This window comes from Mchenga conophoros, linkage group LG8 (assembly GCF_057382185.1).
Source record: "Mchenga conophoros isolate Kocher_MC1m ecotype Shallow Benthic linkage group LG8, M_conophoros_male_GT1.1, whole genome shotgun sequence".
Taxonomy (NCBI): Eukaryota; Metazoa; Chordata; class Actinopteri; order Cichliformes; family Cichlidae; genus Mchenga; species Mchenga conophoros.
Window position 1 is genome coordinate 26962695 of NC_140533.1, and position 27161 is coordinate 26989855.

General features: G+C 40.9%; 1 protein-coding gene across 2 annotated transcripts in view; it reads right to left on the reverse strand.

The window, feature by feature from the left end:
* The window catches only part of LOC146568936 (uncharacterized), a 100021-nt gene that overhangs the window by 11392 nt on the left and 61468 nt on the right, over positions 1-27161 (reverse strand). For both annotated transcript variants that reach the window (XM_085285332.1, XM_085285333.1), the window contains exons 11-13: positions 14279-14322; positions 2445-2638; positions 173-243 (exon numbers count right to left, since the gene is read on the reverse strand). In XM_085285332.1, coding sequence (XP_085141458.1) covers positions 173-243; positions 2445-2638; positions 14279-14322 — 309 coding nt within the window. The remainder of the gene's footprint in view (positions 1-172; positions 244-2444; positions 2639-14278; positions 14323-27161) is intronic.

Genomic DNA, 27161 nt, shown 5'->3' on the forward strand with positions numbered 1-27161 from the left:
TGAAAGTAAGACAGGATGTTTATGGAGATGCAGTCAACCGTTCTTTAAAAGGTTGAATAATGAATATCAAACAGTGGCTGTTGCAAATTGTTTCTCACTCAGCCCTTTAGATTTTATTTATTTATTTATTTAGTTTTTATAACTAAACATATGTCTACTGTGTGAAACTTACTTTTTGCAGGTAGAGGATTAGCCCTTTAAGGATGGCATAGAAAGTCTTCCACCCTCTCTTCCCTCTCGGTGCTGCGAGGAGCAGAAAACATTAAATGTTAATTACAGACTTCCAGTCATAGATACAAAGTTACATCGTGCTCTTAGCTTTGCAGCACTAAGTCAGAGGTGCATCCAGGAAACCTTCAATCAAAACTGCACATGTAACCCAGTGTCGTCTGCTCCCAGATAGTCCACACATTAGGGTATAATCTGGGCCACTTATGGCACTTGATTTTGTTTCGTTGTTTGGGCTAGCTGTGGCCTAAAGGTCATGAGGTGGGCTCGACTTGAGTTACAGGAACTTTTGGGGAGAGCTGACACACCTAACATTTAACCCTTATACTGTGAACACACAACACAGAAAACTGCCAGTCTGGGGCACACTTGTTGCTATCTGTGTTGTAGTGGCTGTCCGCATAATTAAATCCAACACACAGACTTCCCTGCCAGAACATCACAGTTATCAGTCTCACATTCATCTGGTCTATTACTGACATATTTGAAAATCTTGTTTGTGCCACTCTCATAAACATCTTTATGACTGCGTGCTACAAAGTGCTTCATGCAACACGCCTCATTCACACCCATTCATGCAAGCCCGTTTTTCCATGCCTTTTCTTACTTGGTGATTTCTATCTAACATTCACACACATTGACACTCTGATGGATGCATCGGAGAGCATCCATCAGGGGTTATTATCCAGTCTGCGTGCCAAAGGATACTTGGCACGCAGACTGGAGCAGCCTGGGATTGAACCACAGCTCCAGCCACCCCACATTACCCACACTTAGCTGAAAGTAATGCACTCTAATCACTAATCTGTGATTTCCCTCAACTAAATCTGGTGTATAATTTATATATTATATTGTATTTTTGGTGTTTTTCACTGTAGTGAGAGGCCCCAGTCCTATCTCATCTCATATGGATTTGATTTGTGTTTTGAGGGCCCACCCATATTTGATTTGACCTATTTATCTAGTTTTAAATATTTTTAACCTTTATTTAACCAGAAAGTGACTGACCGAGTGCTCAGTGTTGAAATAGGTGGCATTACGCTAGCATATTATTAAATGGTGGGAGTAAGCAGAGATCCAGGAGAAAACCCAGGTAAACATAAAAGCCTCCTGCCGAGGCAAAGGTGCAAACTGCTGATATGTTGACATGTTTTAGTGCCTAGACCTAACCAATATCAGGTGCCTTCAACACAATTCAGAGAAGTTGATAGGGATGCAGGTGGACACAGCCATGACCTGCCGGATCACTGACAACTGTGATCTGACAGACATCTGCATCACCCGCAGAAATTCTCAGACTCTGTGGGGTGTGTCAACAGGGGTGAGGAGACTGGAAACTGGTGAACTCCACTGTTTTCGAGTGGTGCAGTAATAACAACCTCCTCCTGAAACGTAGCCTATATTAAAGAGATATGCCTCCAAAAATCTGCCACTAAGCTCTGCCAGATCCCTGCACTGAAAATGTAGCAGACTCTACTTTTTGAGGAAGCTTAGATGTTTTAATGTATGCAGTAAATTGTCATCAAACTGAGTGTTTTCAGCAGCAGGCTCATTCAACTCAGTAAGGTACAAAAAGACTAGTGTCTGTCCAGGTGGAGGACGCTTGCACTGGACAACGCACACCCTAATTCTCATGTTCACACTCTTCCCTACAGGGAGAGCCTAAACCTAACCAACTGGTTTTGGAGTGAAAACCTATCTAATGTGGAACCTGGTGCATCAAGGCACCAGCACCAACGACTAGCAGCAAAGTACATGCTTTGGGGGGAAATCGCACTTAAACGGAGGTCAATATTGGTTACTTTTTATGTATATATATATTCATAATATGTGCAAATGATTTCATCTGATTGTGACTCATTAATGAAGCGAATAACGGAGGTCTTTGCTTTCTGTATTTCCTCAGATCAATTCATTGTTTTAAATTCAAATACCAGCCTAAATGTTGTTGAATAATAAAGCTTATTTTAAAGACATTTGAGTGATTAATGTGACATTTAATGCTGGTTGTTTTTCTTGGAATTAAAGCATTAAAATCCCAAATCCTCAGCATGTGTTAGTCTGTGCCGTTGAAGAAAAACCATCTCGCTTTGGAGTACAAACACTCCACACAGGATGTGCTCTACATGACATGACCTACAGTTTCACTTATGATGCTCTGGGCAGCAGCCAAATGTTTCAAAGCATTGTCTAAATCTGAACTTTGTAACTCGTACTTCTCTTTCCGTCTGAGTCGGCGTGGACTTTGCGAACCAGGAATCCGTTCTTGTACAGCAGCATTCCGGTGGGCTGCAACTCATCCGACAGGGGCTTCCCGCTGCTGCCTACCCTCTTCATCGATCTGGAGGAGTTGGAGTCACACAGGCTGTCCCCGAGCTCTGAAAACGACTTCCGCAGCTCTTCCTCATCCCTATGAGGAGAAAAAAAACAGTTCAGACTCCATGGTGATCAACACTTATGTGTCATGTCTCATTAGCATCGCGAATAAACACATCATCATGCATCCTGTCCATTTGCCTCACACTCAGCACAGGACATGAGGTCCGGAGATTTCACACACGTACACATGAGTAATATCGCTGTCCGCTGCTGGTGTCTTGGCACAGCTTCTGCTCTTCAAGACATTTACAAAGCATCATCTCGCTGGGGGAAACCAGAGCGAACAAAGTTTTCTTCAAAGCTTTAATTGTGTGTTTTCCTCTCGCGTTCTCGCTGTGCTCCTGTTCTCCTCAGAACAGAAGTCCACTCTCCTTGATCAAAAAATACCACAGGAAAAGAGTGACACCATCTATCTTGCTCCTGCTTTGAGGTGAAAAACAGGGGCATCTTTACCCAGAGGGACAGCTGCTCTCAGAGATGCCGACACATCACACAGAGGATGCTACAAAACGCTGAGGCTTTAAAGGCTCCTCAAAAAGCTAAGAAAGCATAAACCCTTATTCTGTTTTTAAAATGTAAAAATCTCATCAAGCTGCAAAGTCATTCAAATTCAAGATTGAGCATCAAAGATTTTTTTACACTTAATCTCTGGAAGACTGCATCTTTGTTCTTAAAAAAAAAAGATTTTCATTCAGTTTTTGCTGTTTAGTATTATTCATATCACCCTATTGTTTGGCTGAAAACACCCTTAAATAACAGATTTCTTTTCAATCAGTTAAAAATAAATGTTAGTGCAAAATATTTAACAAATAATTACGTTAAGAAACTGAAGTTTCCTTGCTATACAAGTCTGAGAACAATTTTTCTGTTAATAAAAATAAAATTCCAATTGTATCATTCTTCTTCTTCTTTTTCAAACTGTATATAAAAGATGACCCTAGTGGTGTCACTCACTGATGTCAGCAACTTCAAGTCTCAGCATCAGCATTTTACCTGCTGCCAAGCTGAAGTTGGAGCTAATTAGCTTGCTTTTCAAATTGCATCCATGAACTGCAAAACAAAGAGGGAAGAAATATCTGGTATTTTTGTCACAGACCAAAAAAACTACACATATGCACTCATTAAAATGAGAATACAGACTTTTTGGACTGATCTCTGCCACACAGCAGCCATATTTCTTGTTAGATAACTGCTATAAAACTGTTAGATATGTTGGGTTTTCTCTTTCATCCCTCCCTTGTGTCCCTTTGCATGTTTTTCTTCCTCCTCTCGCTGCACAGATCAGCTGTTTTCCTACTAAGTCACACACGACTTTCCTCTAAGATCGTGGGCTGTTTGTTATCTTTGCACTCCCTCTCACCCACAACCCCTTTCCAATTAGTTTTCTTTCTTTTTTACTGCTTCTGCACCTTCTGTCATTACACAATCATTATTTCATCTGCACGATCACGCAGATACGCACTACAGCCTCACAGTGCACACAGACATAAAGGACTCACACACACACACACACACACACACACACACAGGTGTGCACATATAATAATATCGCTCATATAAGTTAATGTGCACACGTGATCACACAACACCAAGCACCACTCGGATCTATGTATTTGCACTTTAATGGAAACTCTCACCACACACTTTCTTACACCCAATGGAAGTGTGTTTTTTCTCATTCACACACAGCGCTCAACATTAGCTACACACACACACACACACAACTATGGGCACACTAAGGTTTATCACATGGAATGTGCATGGTGCTGGCTCCATGTGACCTCAGGCAGATATTATTTTATTACAAGAGACTCATAGACCTGTCACAGCTACAGATGAACTTAAAACACCTGAGTTTTCTCATGTGCTCTCAGCCTGCTATAACCCCAGGCAAAGGGGAGGAGCAATTTTAATACATAAAAATGCTAATTTTACAATCACAGGGTAGATTTCTAATAGTTACATCATTTATAGGTAGCAAAAAGTTTTGTTCTGTCAGTGTATATGGCCCAAATGTTCATGACCCCTCGTTCTTCCACGCTTTTTTTAGTGCACTCTCTGAATACCAAGGTTGCTCATTTGTTCTCAGGGCCGACCTCAATTTTGGACTAAATGAAGAAATGCAGGAACAGCTCTGTTGGCAATCCACAAATATAATTAAACAGTACGTGTGCGATTTCGGACTTTGAGATGCATGGTGTTTCCTTCATCCTTCACCGTAAGGAATATACTTTCTACTCTCGTCTTGATTATTTCCTAGTCAGCAGCTCACTGCTGAGTGACACTTCAGGCACTGAGATAAACCCTATAGCTGTCAGAGATCATGCTCCTGTGTTTTTTTTTAATTCAAATAAATAAAGAGGTCACCAAGTAAAAACTAGAGATTTAAAGATGAAGGTTTTATTAAATATTTTTAAAAAGAGTGGGCTTTATATTTAGACTGCCTGGATCATGAGCATCTGTTCTCTGGGAAGCAGGGGAAGCTGTGATGAGAGGTAAAATAATTTCATTCACATCATAAAAAAGAAAAGAGAAAACAAATATATTCAGGAATGAAAAGAAATCATCAAATCCTTAGAAGAAGCATACGTGTTGTCGCAAAATATGTAAAGCAACACTAGACTTAAATGAAATTTCTAGCTAACCAGTTAAAACTAAAGAAAGATTGAATAAAGACTTAAACTGGGTCTGGGAAAACAGTATATGTGTCACGGTCCTGGGTCGTTTAACCCAGTGCTTTGAGCTTTCTTATATTTTGATATTCATTGTTTATGTTTAAGTCTTAGTTATCTTAAGCTTGTTTTATTTTGCCTGGGTTGCCCTGTTATAGATCATTGTTTATTAGATTCCCCGTGTTTAAGTCTCCCTCACCTTTCATGTGTCATCAGGTTCGCGATGCCATGTCTGCATCTCGTTATGTTTCCTGTTTTATTTTGAAGAGGCTGGTTGTCCCATGTTCATTGTGTTTAGTTTCACTTCCCCTGTGGCGTCATTATGTTCATTCCAGTCAGTCTGCTTCCCCGTGTGTTTCCACTTCCCCTGATCACCTCCTGTGTGTATTTAGTCTGTGTGTTTTCATTCATTCCTTGTCTGGTCGTCTGCTATGTTCATGTCATGTTTCTGGGTTTTTCCCCATGTATCCGTGCCAGATGTTCACTTTAAGGTTATTTTTCCATGTTTAATCTTAGTTCACCCAGTCTAGGTTATTGTTTAGTTTCGCCTTTGCCCTTTTATTTTTGTATTGTTCAACCAGCCTTAAATAAGCAGCTCGTACTTAGTTAAATCAAAGTTTCCTTTTGCGTGTCTGCACTCAGGTCCTCCTTCTCGCTCCACATAGTCAGCCAGACTGTAACAATGTGACCCTGAAACAATAAACAGCACTTTCAGGGACATTTACAAATCCTTATATTCACCAGAGATAAAGCCACCTAAAAACGAAATCGATCACTTTCTCGACAACATAACGCTTCTGAAATCATCAGATCAAACGCTAGCATTGGATTCACTGCTGACATCAGGTGAACTCCAGGAAGCCCTGAAAAGTATGCCCAATAATAAGGCTCCAGGTGCAGATGGATTTCTAGCAGAGGTCTATTCTGGACAATTCTGGCAGCAGTATTCTGAAGAACATCGCAGGAAATCAAGGAACATGGCGGACTACCACCAAATATGAATTCTGCCAACACTAGTCTCCTGCTAAAACCAGGCAAAGACCCTGTATTTCCCACCAGCTGTCGCCCAAACCCTTTATTAACGTTGACCTTAAAAGAGTCTGGACAGCACTCTCAAAGAGATTAGAGACATAACCCCCCTCATAATACATCCTGACCAAACCGGTTTCATAAAAGGTAGGCACTTATCAACAAGTACACCTAGATTACTTAATCTGATAAGACTATTCATGTAGTAAAAACACTGAAACTACAATATTGTCTCTAGATGCAGAACATCCTCCAGCTTCTGTCTTCAAAGGGGCACCAGGCTCTGCTTCACTGTTAGCATAAAATGCAAGAACGTAGATAAGTAATAATAAATCTATATTTGGATGATGTGTTACTTTTTCTTCAGGATTCACAAACCACTTTCTCTGAGAAAATGACATTAATAAACTCTTTCTAAAGAGTTTCAGATTATTCGATGAATTAAACATTGAGGGGCTGTGCTGACGGCAGCTGTGGGTCGTCTGCACCATGCCGCCGCCCCTCACTTTGCCCTTTTTCCGTCCCCCGGTCTTGTCCGTTACGGTTGTAATAATACAAAGTACAAAATCCTATTAAAGTTCCAATAAAATATGACAATTATAACAAATGCCAGGCTTGTAAACATATTTATTTCTGCTGTAAATTTGGGCCCTTTAACACTGGAGTCTATAGAGACTTCCTACAGGAACCAGCCTGAGCTGCAGGTTTTGGTGCTACCAGCCTCGTTTGTCAGACATTGATTCTGTTGTTTGACCTCCTATTGCTGTTACTACTTTGATCGTTTTCAGTTAGAGGTTTGGTCCATATTTCTCTAGTCCACATTACTATATGTTTATTATTGCCAAGGATGAAAGCAAAGGGTCTCTTGCCTCTTGCTGCCCTACAGAACTCACTGAAGCCCATTGGGGTATACACATACTCATAGAACTGGGGTTACATCAGTAACAACGACTTTTCTAGCGGCACTTTTATGCAGAATATTTTCCCATGGCCGTCATTCCCAAATGGACAGCTTATAATATCTCAAGCACACATTTAAATTGGAACCATTTTCCATATAAATAACCCGTCTTTTCATTTAACTGCTCATGTTACTTTAATGAAGTTTTAATAATTATTATTATTTAATAATAATTTTCATCCAAACCTTTAGAAACACCTCAAATGTAGGCCAAATTTATTGTAAAACTGGAAGCACTGTGTTGTCTCAGAGTGTTGTATCATACACCAGGCTTACTCCACCCTTTATTAAAATGAGTTTATGGGCTCGGAGTGTTTTTGGTGGATTTGAAGTTTTGGTGCAGGGTGCACATCGCTCATTAGGAACAGGCCTTGAGGAGCCATCTCTGTAAATGAGAAACCTGAGAAGCTGCTGAGTCGTCGACTGCAGCTTCATTTCTTTCTAACTACCCTCGTGTGAAATGTGTTTCTGAGCGCTGAACTTCCCAGAAAAAAAAGAGTCTCAGTCTGATTAACAACTGAACTCTTCACCCAAAAAGATCAGGTCTGTTTACTACCCACCAACCTTTTTTAAAATGTGTTATTTGGTTTTCTTTTACTGCTTTAAGACATTTTTCTGTTTCATTTTATTTTCTAATCTACTTTTTTCATGTATACCTCTTTTCTTTTAAACATACTGTATTTATGTTTGTATTTACTTATGTTCCAGTTAAACAAATAGTATATAGTCTGTATCGTCTTTCCTATATTTAAAAAAAAAAATTTATTCAAAAAGGGCTAGAAGTTATCCAAATAAAATACTTAAAAAATGTAATTCAACCCTTTTTTGAACAAAAACAATAATTTTATTTTCTTTTTAAAAATATTTTTATATACACATTTTATTTTATTTTGAACAGAATTCCTACAGTTTGCCTCTCGTCTTGTGTGTCATTTGTTTCTAATTCTAATACAATTTATTTTGAATTTTCCTATTTTTAATTCCTCATTTTACAGGTTAGAATATTTTTTGCCAGTATGAAAAAAACTAACTTTTTATGGTCATATTCACTTTTGTTGTTGTTGTTTTTTTTGTTTATCGTTGTTCATGACAGACAATTACTATTTTCTAAATATTCAGTTTGTAAACAAACCCAACAATGCATGTTGCTACAGCAGCGATAATCCCATTCTCTTCTAAATAATCCTTGACAATGCACTGCATGCATCTTTTGGTGTTTTAAGTGGATTTGTCACATTAAAGAGATGATAGATGCTTTAGGCTGCAGCAGTGAGCCTCTCTGCATCCACCCAGCAAGGTAATATGGCAATTCCACTTGTTACCTCACCAGGCGGCACCCATGCAAAAGTTCAGCCTGAAAATAGAAAATGGCTGTGTGCCGAACCCCCCCGAGACCACGCTATGAGTAACCAACAGTACATAACAGCAGTTAACCCCATGCAGGAGCCGGAGAGAGAAAGAGAAGCAGAGACGGAGCCAATGAGCATGTAGCCTGTTGCCTGGTAACTGCTGGCCTGCCTGAATCCGTCTCCACACAGAGACAAAGTGGAAAGATGGAGAGAGAGAGGTGGAGGGGGGTGGATGAGTGGAGGAGAAAGATAGAGGAGTGACAGAGACGGAGGGGGGAGAAAAGACAAAGCTGATCGTTCTCAGATGGCAGAACATTTAACATGAGTGAGAAAGAAGGTGAGAAAGAAGAGAGGAGAGGAAAAGATGAAAGGGAAAACGGGAGACAAAGGATAGGGCTGAGGGCAGAGATGAAAGGAAAGAAACACAACAGAAGGTAAAAAGATGACAAGAAGAGGAATTCTGGCGAAGAATGGAAAATTTAAGGAAACAAAGCAAATATAGTAATAACAGTGAAGGAAAAAGAAGTCCAGGAGAGGAGGTGAGGAACAGAGAGGGTAAGAAAAAAAGGAAATACAGCAGTACTGTATTTAAGAAGGAAAATACAACAGAGGTCAGCAAAGGAAGGACAAAAGAAGGGCAACATGAAAGATGAATGAAGGAAGACAGAAACAAAAACAAAGGGAAAGAACAAAAGGCAGAGATGAAGAGATGACAAGAAACGGAACAGGAAAACTGAAGAAAGGAAAATAAATAAAAAACTATAACAAAGGGAAAAAAGTCTAAAAGGAGGAGGAGTCAGAGGTAAAGGGAAGACATGAAATTAGAAAGGGAAGGAAGGAAAAGGAAAGAGATCTGCTGTGTTTCACTGACTATGAGTCACTGTACCAAAACACTCCAAACACAGTCAAGTGAAAAAGGACAATAATTCATAAAAAACACTCTTATAGGCGGCAAAGCATTTCCTCATTCACACAGGCTTTAAATTACCTGTGCAATACCCTCAGACAAAGTCTTATTTTGAAAAGATGGGACTGACCATAAATGAGTTTTTGTAGCCTCTTCATTCTTTTCTACTTTGACAGACAGACATTGACAGACACATGCAGTCCTTCCTGCAGCGCCCCCGGTGTGTGGATGTCTGCATTTACAGCTTGTTTACATTTTTTTTAAATAAAAAAAATTAAGTGGTAGGTATTCCCCACTCCAGATGGGACAAATACATGAAATGAGTTGGAGATAAAACGACTTTTTGCATTAATAAAAGTGTATTACACTCCCCAATTCAAATTCAAGGCCTTTAAAAAGTTTTATTCCACTACCAAAAAGTCTTCACTTTCATGCAAGAGAAGCTTTTTTTTAAGTGTATAAAAGGAAAAAGCGGGAGGAGACAAAGGCTTTCTCAGGTTCTGAGCCTAAACTGTTAGAGTAAACAAGACGCCTGGAATTACAGACATATTTCATTCAGTATCACAGCATCAGGTGTATGCAGGTGAGCGGTGACGGCTGCAGACAATAATAAGACACGATGATTAGAGCCAGCGAGGACATAGGAAAGCTGAGATTAACAGAATAAAAGGAATAATAGAACAGGAAGGTCTCATCTCCCTGCCTCACTTCATGTACAGCATGCTTCATTCCCCCGGCTCATTATATCCTACTATCCTGCCATTCTTTTCTATCCAGGGATCCACTTCCCCCCATATCTCCGACTTGTTGCGTCTCCCTTTCACAGCACAATGCCCACCGCCTCTCCCTCTGCTCTCTATCCACCCCCGCTACTGAATGAGGAACCATGTGTATACGTCTGTGTTGTATCTGTGAGCGAGCGAGTGAAGAACATGTGGGTGCATCCAACTGCACCGCTGAGAGTGGCCATGTGCACGTCTCTCTCTGCGGGGGTGTGAAATAACATCCATTGCAAAAGAAAAGAAAAACAGAATAGAGCACAAACACACACCTGTGATGGGACACTAGATTTCACATAATCGCAGCGAGTGGTTTGTTTTAGAGTGTGAATATCACGCGCAGAGAAGGGTTTTATTTTAAAATAAGGGAGTAAATTAGTAAATCGATACTGGAACAAGCTAAATATAGAAAAGAACTGCAAACACACAAACCAGCCTGTATAAGAACAAACAGGAACAAGGTTCTGCCCCCAGGGCTCGATCATTACGCTGTGAGCTCAGTAAGCAGCTTTAAAAGGTGTCACTGTAGCTCAGGAGGTCATCTGCTTATCGGAAGGTTGGTGGTTCGATACCTGGCTGCTCCGGTCTGCGTGCCAAAGTATCCTTGGGCAAGATACTAAACCCAAGTTGCTCTCTGATGCATCCATCCGAGAGTGAATGTTAGAAAGCACTTAGGTAGAAAAAGAATGGGAAATGTGTTTATATAAATGAGGCATATTTACAGGTAGAAAAGCACTATATAAGAACCAGTCCATTTATCAAAAGCACAGAGATAATCGGATATAATCCTAATTCGGACACACCCATGGCTCATGAGCTAGTTTTATCCTAAAAATGTGTTAACAGAAATTCCAAATCTTTCCAGGGATGGCAGGTTGGGAAACTTTGATGTTATTTATGTTATTTTTATTTGTGTTGTTGCCGGTCCAGCGACAAACTCTCCACAAAAGATGGTCTGATTGTGAAGCTAGTGATGGTGTGCTTTAAGCCTGCATTCTTTCTAATGGCCAGCAGGGGGCTCTCAGCTTTGTCAATCAGTTACCTCAGGAAACACTTTCCTGATGAGTTTATGATATTAGTCACTATTTTTAAGAATTAGCAAGTAAAACATGCTTTTGATGTTGCTCCTTGTCACACCTGGTTTAAAAAATGCTGACCATGTTTATATGAAAAGGTCATTTCATGCCCGTCTTATGCAGTTGTGGTCACAAGTCCATGATTATGAATGTCATGGTAGTTTTGGGCTTTTAATGATTTCTTGGAGTGCTTGTATGGCAGAGTTTAAAAAAACAAGAACTGGGTGCATGAGTTTGAATTCATTTTTGATTTTGTCTAATCTACACAGGCTCAAATATATACGTGGAGGCCCAGTAACATGTGGCTAAATGTCCCTTAGCAACAGAATTCATGTCCATTATGAGTGGATGTAAACTTCTGTATGTATTGATAGGTCTGTGCAGGAGCACAGAGATTCACAGATGGTGCAGAGGGAGATTGCTGCAAACATTTAGAAAAGATCCATGAATATTAAGTTTCTTGCTTCGCTTTCTTCTGTTTGCATTCAAGGGTTAAAGAGGCAATTTTTCTTTTATTTTTGAGCAGCGACACTTTTATCATTTAGGACAAGACTGCAGCGACTTCAGCTCACCTTAAGTATAATGCTTGAGTTCCCAGAAATGTAAATAAGCACACAGCCACACGGACCTTAACATCTGCAACACATCTGTTTGGCCCTAATATGTGATGTAAACAGAGTATACTGATTAGAATGAGGGTAATGCTCAGTGAAAGTAAATGTGATTCTATCCAGCTTGCTGATTATGCTAATGCAACAGCTAGTATTCCTGTGCAGACATGTGGCTTTTTCTTCATTTTTATAGCGCTGACAATCTCGGTCTGTTGTGAAGGCTTCTCCTCTTCCTGCCTTTGAGGAAGAGTTGTTAAATATCTATTAGACCCAAGTTCAACATGAACAACTCAGTTGCATTTGTGACCGCAGAGCAATGCAGACACACCAGCTTACAATGACATGGATTCAGAGCTGTAAAATAAATAAAAATTTGGTTAATTTTAAGTTTAACCGCAGTTTGAAGGTTACCAATCAATGAGCCAGGCTCCGAGAAAGATTCCTGAATATTAAGGCGGATGAATCTTGTCCATAAGTGTCAGAGTTCCAAAGCAGATTCCATTGCAAAGATCTCTGCCGGCTAAAGCATTAAAAATGAACAACAGACTTCTGTGGGCTGAATCTCTTCATCTGTAACCGGTTTTGTTTGGAGGTGGATTCTCCTTCGCTCTGTGGTGTTTACGTGTCTAAAAATGACATCTCTTCTATCCCAGCGAGGCCTCCTGTGCGGTGGCAGTGTTTAAATAGCTGTCTATATGTCAGCGGAGATGTTTGAACTGGATTGCCTGCCTCTCTGCGGATCTCCTCCGCAATCTGCTCCTCTGACCACTTTTGTTCGGCTGCTTCGGGAGCGCTGCAGCTGCTATTTTTGGAAAGGTAGTGGGAGGCTGTGGTCGCACCTTTGTACAGGATGCAGGTAAAGAGACGTTGAAATGGAGCTGCCTTGTTCTCGTTCTCTTTTGAATTTTTTTTCTTTTGCTTTTCATGCATCCAAAATGCAACATGTTCACAAGCATACATGTGATTTCTGCCTATACATACACTAATGTGTGCATTTTATCTGCCTGTCACTGTGTGTGTTTGCTGCCGAGAGAATGCAGGGAGGAAAGAGCATCGTGGTAGCTATGGAGTCGTATCCATGGTGCCGTAACTATGGCAACAAAGCTTGGAAAGCTGGCGACTTAATTGGCATCTCTGAGGCGCCGTGGAGCTGTGATCCAGAATAGCAACCCTTGACACACTAATGTTTCCTTCACATGCCAAACAACACTAGCGTCATCACTGAGGATGCAAACAAGCTGATCAATATCCCGTATTGTTTCCTGCCCTCCAGTCTGTGTGTGAGAATAAAAAGCACAGAATGTATGGAAGACTCAAACTACCAAAATCGAAATTGTAAAAGCCAATAAATAAAGAATAAAAATAAAAAACAAAAGAAGTTGTTAATTCATTTTAAAAACATGGAATAAATTTTGTGTTTTAAATTAGATTTTTTCCACATTTGTTTTTATCATTTCAATTTTATTAATACAAATATTTTTGTAACTTTCTAAACGTAATTATTTTCTGTCTTTCCATTATTTTCTCCAAATTGATTTATCTATGAATTTCCTTTGTTTCTTTTTTGTTTTGAGGCCTTGTATGGAGGCCCAGTATGGGGGCCTAAAGCTGCCAATATGAAAAAAATAAACAACTACATAAATGATTATTTGTAAACAAAATAAGAAAAGAAATGAAGATGTGAGTTAAAAATAAGACTCTACTTTATTTATTCATTAGTATTTAGCTCAAAGATAAATGACTTACTAAAAAAATGACAGGCCATTACATGTATCAGAAACAATAAACAAAACAAATTATACATGATAATATTATTATTGATTTATATTGATTTATATTTTTGTATTAAAAATATAAGCTAAAAGGATATCTTTAAAATAGTTTAAATAAATAAACTAATGTTCAATTTATTCAATTTATCAACACAATAATAAAGTTAATAATAAGGTCATTTGTTTTTAAAAAATGATTATTTTTTTATATTATTTATTATTTTATTATTCTTTCATGCATTTACATCTGCACAGAAGACATCACCGACAGCTTAGCTCCCCATTTGAGGCAACCAATAAATAAATAGGTAATTATAAAAAAATTGCACATCAGTAAATTTAATCATATCAATTCCAAATATACTGAAATACTGAATGATTTATTAACCAATTTATATATTTCTTTATTTTTTAAAAATTGGGTACATTTGGTCCTCCACAGATGGGAAACCATAATGAATTAAAAACAGCTTAAGATAATAATATTTACATTAGGTCAATTTAAAAAGACTTACAATGTCCACTGCAGCTTCTGGTTCTTGATTGAGTTGTAGAGAGCCTGTAGAGGAAACAAGAAAATCACATTTAGGAAAAATATTAGCAGTGTACAGGTGGACAATTGATCAGATAATGCAGCGCGCGAGTAAAACACATAGGCAGGTTTGTGGTGGTTTTCTGTGAAAACTGCGCAGTAAGCAAGCTGGCTTTATTCAATAAACTGTGGTCAGAGAAATGGCATCCCTTTTCATGCTGCTCAAACTTCCCTTTGCATGAGCTTTACTCATTTTCTTAGCCACACAATCCATCGATCATCCAATCAGTCAGCCACCATCACCACTGCATCAGTAACAAAGCCATTATTCGCCAAGCACCCAGGCCTTTCAATGAATGGACGGGCAAATCAATCAGCCAATAAATAATTTAGACATATGCATCGACCCACATGGAGGAAATTTAAGTTACAGTCTGGGAGCAAAAAGCATAACAAAGACATTAGATCACCGCAACTAACCAGGCCTTCAGTATTTGTAATGTGATGAGTGGAATTTCTCTTTTTATTGGAAAGAGTTTGTACCAAACTCAACATAATGAAACTTGTTGGGAAAGAGGAGCATAGGCAATGCGAACAAATAAAATCCAATAAACCCAAATAAATTATAAGCACATATTTCAAATGTTTACTGGTTACAATTTTTCTTATTTTTTTATTGTTGTAAAAAACAAAATTCTTGACTAAATAATTTTATTTACTCACATAATAAGTGACACGCAAACTCTTTCTACACAAACAGGAGTTGAGCACAGGTATTTTAACTGTAATGACATCACATCAAGTAACCAACTATCAATGGGCCAAAATGACTCATTTGTAGGATTTATGCACCTGTAACACCTTATATAAGCATGGCATCAATTTAACTAATTTATATCCACTAAGTGTTCATCATGATACATCATTATCCATAATGAAGGTGCCTAGCAACCATCTAACAATGAGCTAAAATCACAGACAAACAGTACCCTAGCAGGGACTCACACCTCTGATTTGCACTGGGGATGTGTCATGGGTTTGAAATGTGGTTATGTTTATTTTTCATTCTGCTCCCTCTACCCTGTTATCAGTTTTACTTCCCGTCTCTGCTTTTATCTTTTATTGTCGCTCCTTTTTTCAATTAGTCAGTGTAAATACACAAACTGTGTAGCTCTTCCCATTTTCTTCCCCAGTCTTTATTCATAGTTCCTTCAGGAAGACTTTCATTAGCTTACTTTCTTATTTTAATGGGCTCCTAAAATAAGGGCAGGAATTTTAACATGTCTTATTTAATCCATTTTAGGTATCTAGTGAATGTATGCGAGTACGCGTTAAAATAGAGAAATGTTATTAAAGCTTGGTGTTACTCAAAAAAGGCTTCTAGGTTTTCTCAAATTTGTCAGACCTTTGACGCCCCTGCTAACTGTTTACCTGAAAACTTCTGTTTCTTCCTGATTACATTTTTGGGTTTAGGATTTTACATTTCCTGGATTTAGGTCCTTTTCCTTCCTGATAAATGTGATAAATCAAAGCAAAAATTGTAGAGAAAAAAAATCCAGAGAAGTGTTTTGTATCCGTTTGCTTGCTGATTCTCCACATCCTTTGCACCAGTTATCATTTTTAGGTCATTACTTCCTCTCACAGCAAACACAGTCTTTTACTTATATTATCATCATGATCAGCACAAGATGAAAACAAAAAACAGAGGCAAAGATGGGTTTTAATGAGGGATGCGGTCAGCTGCTGCTTCTCTGATCTGAGAGTCGGCACATTTGGCTTTAGTTTCCTCAAAATCTGTAGTGACAGTCAGGACCATTAGACACTTCTCCTTCAGCTCCCCACACACCTCAATGACATCGGCCTCGGCCAGCTGAATGTGACACATAGCAGCTTAGTTTCACAGCCGGGCTGCTGCAGAGGAGCGGGGTCAGAGGAGGCAGCAGGAGGCCATCGGGCTGTAGAGTTTAAGGCAGTGAGTGCAGCTGAAAGACAGATGTGCCGGCTGAGGTGATGGAGAGGACACTTACGGGCAGTTCATCTCTGAATTCCTCGTGGATCAATACCACGCGTCTTCTTAAGAAACCTCAAACTAAAACCAGTTTCATTACACATATTAAGCCGCTGGTTGTCACTCACGTTTTAGACTTTCAACCTAAACCGACTTAATGATGGTGTTTGATTCAGTGATCTAATCAGATTCATTCGCAGCTTTGAAACTGGGCCTAATCACAAATACTTCCAGAGTGCCATGAATATTGATGACCACCCAGAGGAGACCGTTACAGATTTAGGTCTGTTTTGCTCCTGCTGCTGTAAAACTCTCGAGTTATGTTTCAAACTTAACTGCGCTCATGCATTTTAATAATCACGACAGACAGGGAAGATCTTCCTGGGATGCCCGAGTAGGAGACAAACTGCTACGGTAGCAAAAATCCGACCAACATCAAATATTAACAGTGAATTTGTAAGCAGTAAAAGTGCAGTGATGTGACTGCAGAAGTTTACGTGTACAACTGAGGAAAACTGCTTGTTTTCAAAAGATTCAAAATGCTGACAACAAAAGGACATGCATGTGTCATTCCCATGGTTACAAAATACTAAAAATTAGAGGTTTCAATCACTCAACAAAGAGTTTTGTTGGTTTTGTCCTTAGCCAGTAATAGAGCCAGGTTTGGACTTTCTTATTAAAAAGTAAAATGATTCTGTTTTTCTCAAAGATCTGGATCAGAGGTATTTCATATCAATATTTCACTTCTGATGAGCTTTTAAATCTTATTCAGTAACATATAAGGCTGTTATCTACCCTCTCATTTGGTTCTGAATAAGTGTAGTATGGTGAAAAGGAGATTTTAAAGTATTTTTCATTATAATATCCCAAGATTTCTCATTTAGGGTCACGCTTGTGGAACTTTTAGTGAGTAAATCTGAAGAAATTTCAAAAATAGCCTGGAGCTTCAAGTATGCGTAATATTCTACATTTGCCTCCACTTCAGCATAGCTCTGATTTGCATGCTGCATGTGCAGAAACTGTGTCACAGCTGAGTCTATTTGGTGAGTTATTTCTGAAGAATATGTTTTATTTGTATTTCCCCTGATTGTAAATCCTGAGGGATCGACGGTGTTGAGAGTCATTGAGTCTGAAGGCTTACTCAGACAAAGATGGATGCTCGTCACCTTCACCTACTTGCTCCATCAACGTCACCAAGTGGCAACAGATGAGAGCCATTAGCCTTGAGTGATGGCGTTAAGCGGCGCCCTGTACTGAGCCATGCTATACGTGCTGTCGGGTCTGGCAGAAATCCAGCCGCCTTCATCAACCGCTCTGCACTCCACATGTATACAAGCAGCACAGGTGGTAAATCAAACAGTAAACACACGCTCTCTCAGATATAGGGGTACAATAAAAGGCCGTTTCTGTCCCTACAGGTGCAATCTGCATAAATATACACACTCTGTAGGTAATTGCCAGACCTTCTCAGGGCAAAAAAAGGACACACACATATTTCTTACCATTTCAAGTACATATTTGAACACTTTGCTTTAGATTTAAAGGTGTAATATCAGGAGGCGACGTATAGAAATAGGCATAAAATCCTTGATATCTATTTGGATAACTTCTAGTACAGTTTGAGCTGTCTGTACGACTAAAAAAAGTCGTATGCAACTAAAAGTTTATGAATGAATAAGAACAAAAATATATCTAAAAAAAATAATAGGAATCCCTGGGCCAAATGCAGTCCATCCTTTAATCCATCCATTAAGGTACAAACCACAAGGGTACAAGTAAGTACGCCAGTCAAGGGTCCAATGGGAGTATCTTAGAGGCTATAGCGAAGTTTTACCCCGTCAGATATACAATTAGCTAGGCTTTTATCAGCTTTCATAAACTGGATTTTTTCATCCAGCTCATATATCATGAGAAAAACAGAAAAAAATACTTGAAATAATAAATAAAGACATACATTCCTGGGTACCCACGTGCCCAATTTTGGACATCAAGGTGCAAAACTGTCATCAAAAGTTCAGGATTTCTGTGAGTTCCAAACAATCTGGGTACAGTTAAATAAGCTGCTGTGCTCGAAATGTATAATCAGCAAGGCTGCTATAAACTAGCCAGTGTTCGTCTATCGGCCCTGATTGAGCTTCCTGTCATCGACTTTCTGAGAAAATTAGACTTCATTTTAGATTGTTATTAACCCCAGATAGAGTAAATAATTTCTTTCTGAGAACAGTTTAATAGAACAAAAGTTATATATTCGAATTGTCTGAACTGACGGTTAGGATTGAGGTCTTGGACCATCAAGTATAATTACATACGAAGCCCTACATAGCCAAGCTCTTGTTTATATAATATACCTGCTGAGACCTTATTCCAGCGACCTCTCTAACAGCTGATTGGGGCCCTTTAAATGTTTCACTTTCTTACTTTAAATCGAGCTTTTGCAGCTGCAGAATTAATCAGATTTCAAACAACTGCTTAAAATGTATTTTATAGGTTAACTGTAACGACTCCCACTTTCAGACCATTTCTTCTGCTTAAACATGTGTGTGCATGTACTCTATGTTCACATCCTTAATGTGTTTTCTCAAATCTGCTAAGTTTGAAAGACAAATAAAGTTATTACCGATATTTGCTGTACAGTGCAGGTTTAGGCTGTAAACAGATGTGTGGCTTTGAATGGCACTGAGCACTTGTGACATGAGCATGAAATGGAAAAATGATTCATCTCTTTTGTGCTGCAGAATACATCATTTTAAATGAACAGCATGGTTTTAAGTACCTTCCTCCTCTTCCTGGCCTGTGGGTGGTTCTGTCCGTCCTGAGCTTTGCCCAACAGGTCTGGGAATACCAGGGGTTTGAGTGAACGCGAGCGCGGGGTTCTGGGATACCGGAACGGGTCCATCATCCGGAAGTCCCTGCCGTATCGCACGGTGCAAAGAGAGCGTGAGCGCAGGCGCCCCGCCGAGTGCAAGCTGTTGACACCAATCATGGTGACGGATTACACAGAAGTGTCTGAAGATCAGTGGAAACCAACCCAGATGATTCAATTCTTATTTTTAAGTCTTGCAGAAACCACGCTTCTTAAAAAATAAAAAGAGTAAAAAAGTTGATCCGAGTGTGAAATGAGGTGCTGGATGGAGTCCAGTAGACGCCGCGAGTGCCAACAGACAGCTGGGAGCGAATTCAGCTATTACAGATAGCAGCCGGCGATCAGCAGAGGCCGCGGAGGGAGGCAACACATCATCAAGCTGCTGTCAAGTGAGTCAACAGCATCGGCAGACCGTGCTCTCAGCAGGCATCAAGCCCCAACGGTCTCATCCCTGGATGTCTTGATCAACACTCGCCAGGCCCACCTGATGCTGAATTATTGATAAGACAGCCATGTATTATATATCCTGTGAGGAGGAAACCAGGCTCCCTGATGCAGGTGAGAAGCAGTCACAACTTTTACCTGGATTGTCTTTTAAAGATTGAAGGGAAAGCTGCACCAAGGACATAAAGTGCCTCTCTCTGCAGCAAACAAGACAGTGGCAGCAGGTTACAGGCATGAATCCTTAAACATGCACTCAAAAAACAAAACAAAAAAAACCACACACACAAAAGAAACCAAAGCTGACACTCTCACAGATGGCAGAGGTGAGAACGGACAGCCAGCGTGAAACAGATGGGCGCAAAATGTGGAAAATGTGGAGGTAGAAAACACACGAGGAGCTCTTTCTGCTCACGGGAACGCAAACACACTACAACAGAGGGAGACAGAGAGGGATGCGAGGGAGGGAGAGGGGGGGACGGCCGCCCTCGGACTTCAGAGCAGGGATTCCAAAGAGAGCCCTCGATTTCGTCACAAGTCCGGAGAAGCGATACAAACAGAATAAAATTCAGAATTCAGAATCGAGGGGCAGAAACGCAGCGGGGAGAAGACGGCACGGTCCTGTTGCTCCCGCTGTAAAATGGATACCGTCGGTTCAACAGTCACAGTGCCGACTCTCAGGTTTTCTCTCACTTCTTCCTCCTGCTCTGTCCATGAGTAGAGGTCCGCTGTCATCCTTTACTCCTTCATCCCCCCCTCCCCTCCAACTCTGCCGTCTGCGATCCACTTCTCTCAGTCAGTATTTTCTTTCACACTCTCTTCGCGCTGGTTTTAGCCTCTTCCCACCGCACATTCGGCGGGTGTGGGTGTCTGAGTGGAAAAAAACGCAGCTCTCCTGCTGCTGATGTCTTTCATGCCTTCCTTATCTTTCTTTGTTGAGTCCCAATTTTAGTCCTTTTCATCCAATGCTTTCCTTCTTCCCTTCTCCCCGCTGCTGCTGCCGCTGCTGCCACTGCCGCTGGAGGAGGTGGAGGAGGAGGAGGAGAGGAAGGCTGGCTGCCTGAATCGCAGAGCGAAAAAGACACTGATAGGGACAGTGCTCTCTCTCTCTCTCTCTCTGCCTCTCCCTCGCTCTTGCTTCATCAATGCGTACCTCCCTCCCTCCTTTTCTCAGTCATCACCAGCAAATCACAGTCTTCCTACTGCCTCTTCCATGCGTACACGCTAGCAGGCGAGGTCATACACAAAGACACCTTTTTAAAAATATGTTTGGTCTGGCAATTAGTATGCAGTGGTGGTAAGGTGAGAGAAAAGAGGAACAGGTGCACAAAACAGTGAGGAGTTCAGGATTTTTAAGAAAAATAATTATTTGGCTCCGCGTCCTTGAAATCAGCATTAATAACAGGGGATTCGAGCATCACGACCTCTGCCTTTGAAAGCTGCTCAATCCACAAAGCACCAGACCTCCTCAGCTCCTCCTACAGGTGGTGCGCCCACAGGAAAATCAGTTAAGGCTCGGCCACCATGCGCTCCAACGAGCCTGGCTCCCGGTGTCTTGGTATGCACCAGGCTTCTTGAATCCTTGTTCACAAGTGTTCCCTTGAATCCTGGGAACACTTGTGTACGCCCTCCACCATGTTAAGCTTGTGATTCATTGATACTGAGGAGCTGGGCACTCAAGTAGTAGTAGTGCTACCTTTCCTCTTCAAAAACAGCCAATGGAGATGGTTCAACATCTGAACGTGACGCCTCCTGCATGCCTCCCAGATAAGGTGCCGGTCCTAGATCAGGAGTGGGGGGAACTCTCGGCCTCAAGGGCCGGTGTGCTGCAGGTTTTAGATATAACCCTAGGTGAGAACACCTCAATCAAATGATTAATTCATTACCAGGCCTCTGGAGGGCTTCAAGACATGTTGAGGAGGTCATTTAGCCATTTAAATCAGCTGTGTTGGATCAAGGACACATCTAAAACCTGCAGAACACCGGCCCTTGAGGCCTGGAGTTCCCCCACCCCTGTCCTAAATGGAGGAGACCCAGGGTATGCCGACGGTATGCCTCGGAAGATTATGTCTTGGCTTCAGTGTCCCAGAAGAGCATCAGCTTAGACCGGTTAGCAAAATAGCAGGAAACTGATGGATGGATAGAAATACTTCTTTTATGTCTATCCATGAACATCAAGAACCCCACAGAACAGACTTTCTCTGATATATAAATAATAAGAGTTACTCAAACTTTATCATGGCCAAAGTTCCAATAATGAGGTCAGTGAATGTATAAACAATCCCTGCAAATCAGGTACGTTCTTATATATATATCAGATATTAAGCCATCATCGTGTTGCCTAGCAACCACCTACCAATGAGCTAAATGGGCTCATTTTTAACATTTATGCACCTGCAACACTCGTTCACTGCTATACCTTCCTTGGATCCAGTGTTCCTCACTTCACCTGTCAGTGGTCGTAATGTTATTCCTGATGCTGGTTCAGCATTTCGAAGTCATTGTCACAGTTAACTGCCAAACGTCCCTGCTTTCAGGAAAACTAACCTCAGCTAACATAAAATATTTAAAGCAACCAAACATAACCTTTGCAGTAACCCCAAAAGTGCCACATCAGGAGGCAAGTGACAACTACAAGTGATCTCCGAAGGCCTAAAAAAGACAAACATAAACCGTACTGTTTTTAGGCCAAGTGAAAGTAGAAAAGAAAAAGGAGGTGACACAGAAAACTGAGGATCTGACTAAAACCTTTGCTTAAAAGACAAATTAATTAAGCGCTTCCTAAAGACAGATTTGTCAACTGAAGTACGCACTTCAAACAGGGAACAGGGAAACAAAGGGGAAGATGACGCCGACATTAGCATAAGGAAACTAAGCACAAATATAACCATATGTTACAATTTACAGTAAGACAGTTTTCATGCAACCGAACTTCAATGTGAGTATTTTTTTTTGCCTCTTTATCATTCAACCTAAATCCATCCCTGGCCTTACTCAGTCAAGGGCACAGAGCGGGCTAGCAGGCAGAATACTGGGTCAGTAATTACCTTTTTACAGGTTGTCATCTGGCTTACATACGGCCCGATCTGCTAGATTTATTGTGGTGATTGCAGCCTGATTCAGGTAACTAAGCAGCCAAAACAGTTGGGATTGAGGGCGTCCACTGTTGGAGTGAGGTTTTACAAAAGACTGTACAATAGTCAAGATATGGAAGCAGAATGGGTGAGAGAGTGGGTCCCATGCCTGGGAAGAGGGATGTGGAGTCAGATTGGGATGATCCCCATTCATGGGGATTACAGAAACCCCGACAAATGGGTGCAAAATCTCTGGTATGGAGACAAATGCTTGCCAGCATAGAAAGTAAACCCAAGAATTGCACCTGATAAAAAAAAAAAGAGCTGCCATTGGTTCGGTAACATTAGACGATGTGCAAATATCCATCTGTTTTCTTCTGCTTATCCAATTGAGGGTCGTGGGGGGCGGGGCTTATTATAGCTCCCATAGGGTGAGAGGTGGTATGACCTGGACTGGTTGCTTTCCTGTCGCAGAGTCAACAAAGACAGACAGACAATCACTTGCACCCAGATAGACACCTATGAGAATTTAAAATCACCAGTTAACCTAACCCCACTATCTGCATGTCTTTGGATTACGGGAGAAAGCCAGAGTACTCAGAGAGAACCCACCCAAACATGGAGAGAACATGAAAACTTGCACAGACTCCAGACAAACTCCTGGACGAATCCATGGTGGATTCGAACCCAGGATTTTCTTGTTGTGTAGGTCAGACGCCATGCTGCCCAGATTGTAAATAAACAGGAAAAATGAGCTTCCTGTAAAGAATGGCTGAGCTCACAGTTAGGATAAGGAGCTCAGAGATTCAGAGGGATACAGATGAGCTGGTTCAAAAATCTCCTGGACGCTCAACTGGAAGGAGGCCCTGAGAACTGGAAGTGCTGCTGGGCAGAAGGACGACTGGAATATCTGCTTAGTGTGCTGCCACTGTGACTTCACATAAACCAAAGATAATCAATGGATGAATGCATGAATGGATGGCTGATTTGCTGGGTTGAACGTACCCTAGGACTAGATTTTTTAGGCAGTGGTCACAGCCCTAATCTATTTGTGTTTTAGATTATTACTGAGTTTGAGAAGACTGGAGCATCTGGCACAACAGATTAGCACCACCGTGCTTCACATCGCAACAGTCAGGTATACAAACTTAGGTTCTGATGGACAGGTTTGTTAGACAGCTTGCATTCGTCGCCAGAAAGACAGGTAAGAAAATATTGGATGAAACGGTTGTGTTTGTTGTTTTAAATACTTAATGCGCTGTGTCCTCCTGCCCTTCTCTACCTCATGCTCTCTGTTAAATTTAAAATTTTACAATAAAACTCTTACTTTTGCTGTGGTTGTTTCTCTTCTTATACCAAGCATGAACAAAGATGGACACAAATAAAAAAAGACTGTTCCTCTCTCATGACCAGCATCTGTCTTTTGACATCAGGGTGGACATTTTGGTGAGCTGAGATGTGAGTGGTGTCCCTCGGGCGCCTGCAGCTCGATCAGGAGGAAGAGGAATGGTAGGAGCTCCGGGGGAGCAGAGCTAACCTTTGCCTGCAGAAAGCAAGCACCCTGCATCAAAACAACAGCCTGCTGCAGGAGGAGGTAAAAGCTTCTATATTTTCTCTTTGCAGACCTCCTTCTGACTATTATCCATTCTTTTTGCTGTATATGGTTGGGAGCAACTTGAGAAAACCATCAACCTTGAATTACTCCAGTGAAGGCGGGTCTTGTCAGGTGACTTTACGCTAAAGAAGAAGGGAACGCCTGCTTACCGAAAGCAAACCAAACTGTGTAAACATCTAAACAAATGTGGTATTTTTAGTTACCTTATCCCCTCCTCACCGTTTCTCCTGCCTGCTGTCAGTCTCCCCCTCTCCTTCTCTCCTTCTCTCACTCAATATTTCACATCCTGTCTAAATCTCTCCTTCTGTCCCTCACGGAGAGTCCAGACAGCTCAGGGAGAGGGGGAGCGCTTCCTCAGCCACATGCCTCCTCTGACCTAAGCAGCTGTCTCTTCTTTACACTCTGCCTTTCTTTTTTCCCACTTCATCTTTCTCTACCCCTTTTCCCTCAGCAGCGCTACATTTCAAATTTATTTTTGGAGTAAAAACTGTGAGAGATTTGTACCGATCAGTGTGTCTTTGCTGTCGAATGTGAGGCTGAGTGTGGCAGGTGTTGGCAAAAGGAACATTCGTTTATCCCGGACGTTACGAGCTTGAAAACATTGTCTTGTTTTTCTTGATTTACCAGGGGGGGTTGACAAATATCCGTAAGATTACAAGAGATCTATTCAGCTCATTTCCAGCGATATATTTTTATTTTTGGACCCGACAAGCTGTTTTCACTCATATCCTTTTAAGCCAACTGTCTCCTGATTGGCTGCCCCTCACAAACAGAAGAACAGCAGGTGGGGTGGGGCTTCTGAGATCCAATAAACTGTGCAAAGCTAAGTGTTTGTAGCAGTCTGAAGCCCGAGCTTTTGCCTCACATGGACTACTTGCACACACGCAGACCTCAGTGGAAGCTTTGGTCGTGTTTAATTTGAATATGAGCCATAACAGAAGTATGTATATGACAGATAAATAAGCTCAGCAGAGCCAGTTAAATATACAGAACCTGTCCAGTAGTGGATTTTTGTTCAGTTTCCGAAACCAAATATCAGAAAGAGAAAATGATTGCATGCACAATTTACCATGAAAATGCTGCTTAACTCCACTGTCTGCTGAGCTGTGATGCTATTCTGCACCACAAACTATGTGACAGCAGCATTTCTAATCAAATTACCCCACATTCTTTTTCTGCACAATGCTGCTCACTGGAAGCTGTTGTCTTCGCTCTTCTGTCTAAAGCCTGTAATGAAAGTGGAACAAGGGTTCCCTCCTCGTGAAATCAGCTGCAAAATCAACTAAATGAATTAATTTAGTTGATTTTAAGCGATCTGGGGGCTGCAAATGTTCTGCCCGAACAATAATGCCTGCTTGGCCTGACATGAGTGTGATGGGTGTCATGGAGTATAAGTTTAAGTTGTACTTTGCTGTTTATCTCAGCTGATACACTCTTGCAAAAGAGGGTTATTTTTAACATCAAGAGTCGCTGTTTCCTGCTTAAATAAAGGTGAAAATTGTAATTAATCTTAATTAATGTTGCTTTATATTTAACAAAATAAGAAATGAAACTGACCCACACCTGGCTAATAGCAAAAAGCAGATGTGCTTCTCTGTTATTCTTGATTGACCTTCCAAATCCCCCTTAAAATCACAGTCAAATCATAAATCATGTGATCATGTGGTCGTAAGTTAAGTTTTCATAAGCTTATATTTTCTGTCATATGTTTTTTTTAAATTACCAGAATATAAGATTATATTGTATTTAGCAGGTTTCAGGTAAATATCTGTTGCACAGGTATACAGTGGCTTTCAAAAGTATTCGGCCACCTTGAACTTTTCCACATTTTGTCACATTACAGCCACAAACATGAATCTATTTTATTGGAATTCCACGTGAAAGACCAACACAAAGTGGTGCACACGTGAGAAGTGGAACAGAAATCATACATGATTCCAAACATTTTTTACAAATAAATAACTGCAAAGTGGGGTGTGCGTAATTATTCAGCCCCCTGAGTCAATACTTTATTGAACCACCTTTTGCTGCAATTCCAGCTGCCAGTCTTTTAGGGTCTGTCTCTACCAGCTTCGCACATCTACAGACTGAAATCTTTGCCCATTCTTCTTTGCAAAACAGCTCCAGCTCAGTCAGATTAGATGCACAGCGTTTGTGAACAGCAGTTTTCAGATCTTGCCACAGATTCTCGATTGGATTTAGATCTGGACTTTGACTGGGCCATTCTAACACATGGATATGTTTTGTTTTAAACCGTTCCATTGTTGCCCTGGCTTTATGTTTAGGGTCGTTGTCCTGCTGGAAGGTGAACCTCCGCCCCAGTCTCAAGTCTTTTGCAGACTCCAAGAGGTTTTCTTCCAAGATTGCCCTGTATTTGGCTCCATCCATCCTCCCATCAACTCTGACCAGCTTCCCTGTCCCTGCTGAAGAGAAGCCCCCCCAGAGCATGATGCTGCCACCACCATATTTGACAGTGGGGATGGTGTGTTCAGAGTGATGTGCAGTGTTAGTTTTCCGCCACACATAGCATTTTGCATTGAGGACAAAAAGTTCCATTTTGGTCTCATCTGACCAGAGCAGCTTCTTCCACATATTTGCTGTGTCCCCCACATGGCTTGTGGCAAACTGCAAACGGGACTTCTTATGGTTTTCTTTCTTATGGTTTTCTGTTAACAATGACTTTCTTCTTGCCACTCTTCCATAAAGGCCAACATAGTTGTCCTATGGACAGATTCCCCCACCTGAGCTGTAGATCTTTGCAGAGACCGGCAGCTGGAATTGCAGCAAAAGCTGGTTCTACAAAGTATTGACTCAGGGGGCTGAATAATTACACACACCCCACTTTGCAGTTATTTATTTGTAAAA